At 28.7% G+C, this 8203-nt stretch overlaps 1 protein-coding gene across 1 annotated transcript; it reads right to left on the bottom strand.

The window, feature by feature from the left end:
• Nucleotides 1-3169: 3169 nt before the first annotated feature.
• Nucleotides 3170-4543, bottom strand: LOC149165647 (uncharacterized). Its single transcript, XM_089429895.1, has 3 exons — nucleotides 4298-4543; nucleotides 3518-4066; nucleotides 3170-3310 (listed from the first exon to the last, which is right to left on the bottom strand). The coding sequence occupies exons 1-3, from the start codon at nucleotides 4487-4489 to the stop codon at nucleotides 3170-3172; spliced, it is 882 nt and encodes a 293-aa protein (XP_089286021.1). The 5' UTR covers nucleotides 4490-4543.
• Nucleotides 4544-8203: the final 3660 nt, after the last annotated feature.

Below are 8203 nucleotides of genomic sequence, written 5' to 3'. Positions count from 1 at the left end.
ACTCTCTGTAAGGGTGCTAGGGACCCCTTAGGCTCTCTTCTCACCTTCCCAACATCTTGCAAGCATTTCCTTTCGCCAATCAACCTCTGCACAGAAAAAATAGTCAAAGCACATGTATAATAACTCTGCGAAATTACTCAAAAATGAAAAAAGATGTTTTCCTCATATTTCTCTTCAGAAGTAGCTTAGTCACATGCATTTTACCTTTCTAGAAGTCAATGACATCCATTTCTGTAGCTTTCATCCTTTTACTTGCACCAGTAGGGTTAGTCGGTAAAACTAGGGTTTGCTAGGGTTTGCATTTCCTTTCAGCTTTCCACTTCTTTTTGCAATTAGATTAGCCTCCTTTGAGTTAGATTTCGTCCTTCACATTTAAAAGCTTCTTCTAAGAGCTTATAGAAGTTGGCTTAAGCTCCTAGCAGACTTGTGCCAGCTGATCAAGTGACAGCTGTGGGAAGAGCTAGTACTTGTGCATATAGCACTGTCGCTTCCAAGTTTGTTATGAACTACCGGGTTGATAAAAGTAAAGAAGGGAGCCCTAGGAGTTGCAACATTATTGTTGCAATACTGGAGCCCACCATCTTTTTGGTGCCATTGCCGAGGAAGCGTCAGAGTGTTGGTGATTGTTGCTTTTTTTCTATTTTCTCCTACAACCTTCTGCTAAGTAGTTTATTTCAGTAAGCATATAGTAGATTGTTTCATTTCCATTCTGCAATTTCATTTCCGCAAAAGTAGATTAGACATTTCCTGTTTTCATAGATTAGCATTTCAATTCCGCAATTTCATTTTTGCAAGCGTAGATTAGCATTTCAATTCCACAATTTCAATTCTGCAAGCATAGAACAATGTAAACTTTGAAACGGGAACTGATATTGTTACCCGTTTCGTAGAGATAGCAAAAAAATGACCCAATTTTCAAAAGTGGTGATGCAGAATACACATGTTTTTTTTAGAACATGGTTTTTGAAACTTTAATTTTTTTTATGTGCATTAAGTTTTAGAATGGTAGTGAATGGTAGTGATTTTCATGCTGATTTAAAAAAGTGGTTATTCTGCATCGCACCCTTTTTTTAAAAGACCTATTTTTTGACTTTAAATTTTTTTATTGTATGGAATGTAAATAATTATTTTTTAAAATTAATAATTTTGGAAGTGGTCTTCTTCTTCATATTATCTTGTTTTTAATTTTTTTTAAAATTTTTTTTGTAGTGAGGTTTTTATTGTTTTGCATATTTAAAGAAGAATGTCGATATTTTACATTTTCGATATTCTACATATTTATACATTGTTAATTAAATTTTCAATCCAAATGAAATAATTGTCTGTAAAAAACAAATATAAAAAAAATATATATAAAAAAAAGAAAAATAAAAAATAAAAAATGTTAAAAAAAATTATCTCATAAAACCTAAAAGAATTTGGAAAAAAATTATATATATATATATATATATATATATATATATATATATATATAATTAAGTAAGTAAAAATAGAGAAATTAAGAAAAAACATTAGCAAAACTAGGGAAAAAAAATTAAAAAATTAAAAACAAACTAGTTTAAAAAAAAAAAATAGAAAATTAAAGAAAAAATGAAAAAACTAGTAAAATTAATATTTAAAAAAACAAAAATAAAATCAAATTATAAAAAAAAAACCCCAAAAAATATTAAAATGGCGGAAAATATATCTCTTTTCAAAAAAAAAAAAAAAAAAAAAACAACAACAACAAAACAAAAAAAACATTTACAATTTATCAAAAAAATACCTATTTTTTATTTTTTATTTTTTAAATTCAAATTATATATAAAAAAAAAAAAAAACAAAAAATAAATTAAAATAAAAAAAAAAAAAAAAAAACCCAAAAAAATGCATATTTTTTATTTTTTGATTTTTTTTATAAGTTAATAATAATTATTTTTTTTAAAACTAACATTTTTATTTAAAAAAAATAAAAATAAAAATTAATTTTTTTTTTAAACAAATTTTTTTTTAATTAAAAAAATCATTATTTTTTTTTAAACAAACTTTTTTTTAATTAAAAAAATTATAATTTTTTTTAAACATTATAATTTTTTTTTTTTTTATTTTTTTTTTTTCAAAAGGTGGAAAAACCTATCAAACTCAGTTTGTCAAACCAACAGTGAGGACAGCCATCTCTGGCTGCTATCCGTGAATGTCAGTTGACACATCACTGTAATCAAGGAAAACCACGCCACCTGAAATAACCCGCTGGTGGTCCGTAAGGGAGCAGGCTTTCACTCCTGCCAGATGCCTCTGGGTCTTGGGCCGTCAACCTGTTTCCTTACGTCCGAGGAAGACGAGCTCTTAGCCAAGCAGAAGCAGTTTTAGGGCATACTCCAGGCCCAGAACATTATAATTTTTATTAAACAATTTTTTTTAAATTATAAAAATTATAATTTTTTTTAATTTTCATATTTAAAAAAATTATTAAAAAAAATAATTAAAATAAACATTATAATTATAATTTTTATTAAACAAACTTTTTTTTTAATTAAAAAAATTATAGTTTCTTTTAATTTTCATATATAAAAAAAATTATTAAAAAAAAAAATTAAAATTTAAAAAGTTTTTTAATACGGAATTATTTGTTTTTTTTATTAAAAAAAAATTAAAATTAAAAAAAAAAATTAATACGCAATTATTTGCTTTTTATTAAAAAAAAATATTTGTTTGGGCCGCCGCCCCCCGGCAGCCCGTGGTGGCGCGACCGTGGCCGGAGGTGCCTGCTCATTCAGAGAATAAATAAAATTTAAAGCTTATGCAAGAGATTATATGCAGGAATCAACCTTTATCGTGTACATTCGATGGTGATATTCTCATGTTCTGGAATCCGCAGAGTTCTATAGATTACACTGCTCAGTATCTGATTCTCTTGGATATTGCCCATCTTTTTGACATTTCTTGTAAGGTACAAAGCCTGCACCACTGTATGTTCTGTTTTCTGCTCTCGAAGAAGGCAAAACATCATTTTCTATTTTTTGAATATGCCTACGAAAACCTATTGAAGACATCTCTTGAAGTATTTGGAATTCTAAGATACTATCCACACTAGTTTCTGAGTGATGAAATGTCGCACTACATTCTTCCTTAGGGGGATCACCATAGTTGCTATGGCTTGCAGAAGCCATCTTAAAACTGCAGTCTTCCATCAATGGGGTAGGGCTCCAGTTACTTTGTAATACAAATCTGGCATCTTATAATTATGTGATACATTGGAGATAATTTCTCCTGAATTAAGGTCCCAATGTCGAGGTTGAAGTCCAACTTTATCTTGTAATTGCATCAACGCCTGAAACCGGAACATAAAATTCAGAGTTAAAATGAATCCTAGGAAAATGTCTTTCCATCCACAATTGATCAAGCTCACTGAATACTACACTGCCATTTGTAGAAAATGCTACGGCGTTAATTCACAGTTAGCGTTCACAAATCCATTTCAATAAGTACAATTTTTAGTTTCTTCACATGTGCACAGGAGAGATGATAGAGAAAATACCTCGTTTCTCTGTTTTTCGTCTTCTTGCTGCCTTTGATTAGTATAATTGCACTTCATGCCAGGCACTTCAGGTTTTTGTTGTAGACCATCTTCAAGACCTCCATCTCTTAAGACTTGTGGGTAAGAACATTGAATCTTCTCATCTTCGGATGAATTAGAGTGGCATGAATTGAGCAGTGGAGAACTCCAGTTTGTATTATTGAATACTGTTGTGTTATGAATTGTGCTTCTTCCAGTGCTATTGTTTACTGACTGAAACGTATCTGTCTCACTTTCCTCGGGTGAAAATGCGTCTTTTCTAATTTGCCCGCAATCCAAAATTTCATCTTCACATGGAGCATCTTTATTTTCAGCATAAATCTCAGAACAAATTGCTTCATTTTCCATGGATGCAAATAAAAAATCATCTGTAAATGAGTTTTGAACAAAAAGAGTTTGACCGAAAAGCTTCAAGCTTGTAGACATCCGACTTGGCTGCGATGTTCCCTGTATCATTTTGGGCTTATAAAGTGGCCTGCTTTCTGAATTATCCTGCGCAAGTTCTGTGACCTGTGAAATTTCAATTGAACATCAATATTTAGGAAGATTTGAAAAACGATTCATGCAAGTTGGAAAACATCGTAGATTAATGCAGCTATTTAAACTTAAGGCCTCTTCAATTCTCATGAGGTGACGAGTTCTTCCTAAAGTTTTAAAAAGTCAAGTGCAAATTCTTTTGCTCATAGAGAATGAAACAAAATGGATAAAATCAAGACTATAAAAGCATAGGAATTCCCGGACCTTGGAACATTCCCTTTTACCGTGAAGATTTGCTGCAGATGAATACGATTCTTCACAACCCCTGGTTCGAGAGTCCTCTTCGGCAATTGAAGCGTCACCTCCTCTGTCAATAGCTCCTGTCTTTTTGGGGTAAGGATGTCCTGGCTTTCGCTTTGGACGTGGAGGTGGTATCTCAAGATATTGATCAGTCATGGTTGAATTAGTTCCTGATGAAGCCCCTTTCTCCAACTGCAATTAGGAGTGAGTTGTTAAAATTCCAAAACAATGCTTCAAGGCAACAAATATTCTCATGGTTTCATCTACTCGAAAATAACATAATCCAACCTTTTACATCAGGGATAATACCTTCTGAAACTTTTAATGTATTAATTAGAGCGTTATGGAGAGAATTGATAGGATGAGTTGCATTCGTTACTGTAATCCATCGAAAATTTTCACGAGGGGTAAAGTAACTTTGTTTTTCTAATGAGAACTAAAACTGTATAGGACGAGTTGGATTCATACTTTATTCCATCGGCCATAAATTTGGACAGCCACTGCGAAGGAAAAAGAATCAGAATAAGCTGAAAGGGTTGTTCTATAGAGAATAAAAGATGGACAGGGTCAGCTGGTTCATTTCACTAATCCATCTTTGTTAAATTAGACAGCCAGAACAAAGGAAGAGGAATAAGAATAAGCTGAAAGGGTTGATAACGTTTAGTGAATTCTCACAAAAACAATAGTTCTCCTGATGCAAAGGCCATTGAAAAATACAATTTGTTGGGATTCAATGAAGTTCTGTAATAACTTTCGAATCAAACCATTAGAGTACAGTTTGTTTCTTTTCAGAATGTGATGGTAATAAGCCATCATGTGGAAGATATTCACATACTGTTTCCTGCTTGGTTGATCGCCCATACAGTTTCAAGGCATCCAAGAACTTTTTATGTTCGTCTTCAGTCCACCTCTCTCTTTGCTTTGTAATTGTGTATGGCTTTCTCACCTAGTCAAGCAGAGCCAACAGAGAAAACTAAATACAACATAGAGTTTTGGCCTACTGCTTTTACAGTGATTTCTGAAACAAACAATACTTTATCAAAACGAAATGTCCAAATAGGACTTTCATAAGTGCCCGTCATTGATTTGTCTATGCTGGATAAGAATGTGAAATAATCTCCTGCATTCATTCAAGTGCACGCGAAAACTTCAAGAGCTGCTATTTCTGATCTGATTTAATTTGCTAGATAGGCATTTATTGAAGACGCAAGTGGCTTCAACTAAGATGGTCCCAGAAAAGAAAAACACAGAGAAGCACACCTTCGAATGTGGCTCCTCTATTGAAAAATGAGTTTCTCCCTCCTCTATTCTGTCAATCGAATAACTTTCCATAAGGTATAAAACTTCCAACGCAATTTACTCCTCCAGTAATTGAATGTTTCAAAGCATCCTATAAGTATACGGTCATTCAGCACAGTGTCAAACAGCAAAGGAACAACGAAATGCAAGGGATTTCAAATGCCAATAAATCACATACGAAAATTTAATGGCTATTCATCTAAATCAAGAAGTAAGGATGATTCTTCAAAATAAATTGGCGCTACAGTATTTAGAAGAACAAAGCTTATTAGAACTCCGCCCACGGCCGCGCCACCACGGGCGGCCCGGGGGCGGCGGCCCAAAAAAATAATTTTTTTTTAATAAAAAACAAATAATTGCGTATTAAATTTTTTTTTAAATTTTAATTTTTTTTTTAATAATTTCTTTATATATGAAAATTAAAAAAATATAATTTTTTTAATTAAAATAAAAATTTGTTTTTAAAAAATTATAATTATAATGTTTATTTAAAAATTATAATGTTTAAAAAAAGTTATAGTTTTTTTAATTAAATATGGAAAATAAAAATTTAATTTTTTTTATTTTTTGTTAACTATTTCTATTTTTAAATTAAAAAAAAAAATGTTTAAAAAAAATTATAATTTTTTTAATTAAAAAAAAAGTTTGTTTAAAAAAAAATAATTTTAATTTTAATTTTTTTTAAATAAAAAGGTTAGGTTTAAAAAAAATTCCGTTAAAAAAAAATAATTAAATTTTAATTTTTTTTTGTAATAATTTTTTTTAAATTTGAAATTAAAAAATTAATTTTTTTTTGAAAAAAAATTAAAATCTTTTTTATTATTTGTATTTTAAAATTAAAAAAAAAATGTTTAAAAAAAAGATTGTTTAAAATAAAATTTGAATTTAATTTTTTTTTTCCTTTTTTAAAATAAAAATAGTAGGTTTAATAAAAAATAATTAGATTTTTTTTTTTTTTTAATAAAAAATATGCATTCTTCGGGTTTTTTTTTTTTTTATAATTTGATTTTTTTTTTTTTAATATTAATTTCACTAGTTTTTTAATTTCTTTTCGTTAATTTTCGAATTTTTTTTAAAACTAGTTTATTTTTAATTTCTTTTTCTTTGTTTTCCCAGTTTTTGCTAATGTTTTTTTTAATTTCTCTGTTTTTACTTACTTTTATATATATATATATATATATATATATATATATTTATTTATTTATTTAAATTTATTTTTTTTCCAAATTCTTTTTCAATTTGTGAGATAATTTTTTTTTTTAAAGTTTTTTATTTTTTATTGTTGTTAATTTTCTATTTTTTTAAATCTAGTTTTTTTTAATTTTTTTTGTTTTTTCTTATTTTTTTTTTTCTATTTTTACCTACTTAATTCTTAGTTTTTTTTAAATGTTTTTTTGTTTCTTTTCCGTATTTTTTTTTTCTTTTGCCAATTTTTTGATGGTTTTTTATTTTTTATTTTCACTATTTATATGTTTATAATTTATAATTTTTTTAGTTTTTTAATTTTTACCATTAATTTTTTTTTTTTTTTTTACATTTTTATGATCGATATTTTTTTTTTCATATTTGATTTTTTTTTAAGTTTTATATTTTTATTTTGTGTTTTGTTTTTATTATATATCTTAATTTATGTTTTGTTATATTTTTAAACTTTTTTTTTTTGTTTTGTGTTTTTTCATTGTTTTAATTTTTAATTTTTAATTTTATTTTATTTTTTCATTATTTTTTTAAAATTTAATGTTTTTCGGGGTCATGAAAAAATATTTTACGCCATTATTTCGAAATTTTCGAAATGTTGAAATTTTACATTCGAAAAAAAAAAGTGTTCTTCCAGAATCAACACTATTCGTTTTGAGGGTGTTTTTTGGATAATTTTTGTGCAAAAAATTGGTTTTCACCACCATTTTTAAAACATGTTGAAAATTTACTCAAGAAAAAAATAGGTGTTATTCCAGCATCAACACTTTTCGTTTTTAGCACTGTTTTTGATGTTTTTTTGGGGTTTTTTGGCCAGAGTTCCCGTTTTGAGTTTATAGTTCCCGTTTCAAAGTTTACATTGTTATAGCCTAGCATTTCATTCCTGCAATTTCATTTCAGCAAAATAGATTAGTCCTTTCCTGCTTTCATTTCAATTCGGCATTTTCATTTCAGTAAGATAGATTTTAGTTAGTTGCAGTTCAATCTATTTTAGTTTTTGCAGGTACAAGCAGAAAAAAAAAATAAAAATAAAAAATAAATAAATAAACCAAAAGGATTTCCTTTCATGCCTTGTAGGGGTAGAGATAATTCAGAAAAATGTTTGCACAACACCCCCACTGCTTCACACATCCAACCTTCTCTCTTCTTCAATGGCTGTGATTAAGAAGAACCCTTAGGTGGACAGCAAGACATATCTTGAAGAACCTCTAAGGGAGAAGAAGAAGAAAACATTCTTCTGGAGCAAATGGCTACAAACAGAAATGTTGGGAGCAGTACCTTATCCAAAAACGAATTTGCAAATCAGATGGAAGATTTCAAGAGCGAAGTGAGGCAGTTTCTTGCCATGCAAATGGATACCTTGCGGATCCAAAG

The sequence above is a fragment of the Pinus tabuliformis genome, chromosome 5_1 (assembly GCF_031772625.1).
Source record: "Pinus tabuliformis cultivar Carrire ecotype Pingquan chromosome 5_1, CPIR1, whole genome shotgun sequence".
NCBI classification, from domain to species: Eukaryota; Viridiplantae; Streptophyta; class Pinopsida; order Pinales; family Pinaceae; genus Pinus; species Pinus tabuliformis.
Note: the sequence above shows the minus strand (reverse complement) of the source record. Positions and strands in the feature narration are given on the sequence as shown.

Excerpts from the sequence above, each read along its gene's own strand:
- LOC149165647 (XM_089429895.1), bottom strand. The coding sequence starts at position 4,489 with ATGACTGATCAATATCTTGAGATACCACCTCCACGTCCAAAGCGAAAG. Across the intron at positions 4,067-4,297 it reads GTAAAAGGGAATGTTCCAAG|GTCACAGAACTTGCGCAGGA; the intron begins GTCCGGGAATTC and ends GAAATTTCACAG. Across the intron at positions 3,311-3,517 it reads ACGAAAAACAGAGAAACGAG|GCGTTGATGCAATTACAAGA; the intron begins GTATTTTCTCTA and ends TTCCGGTTTCAG.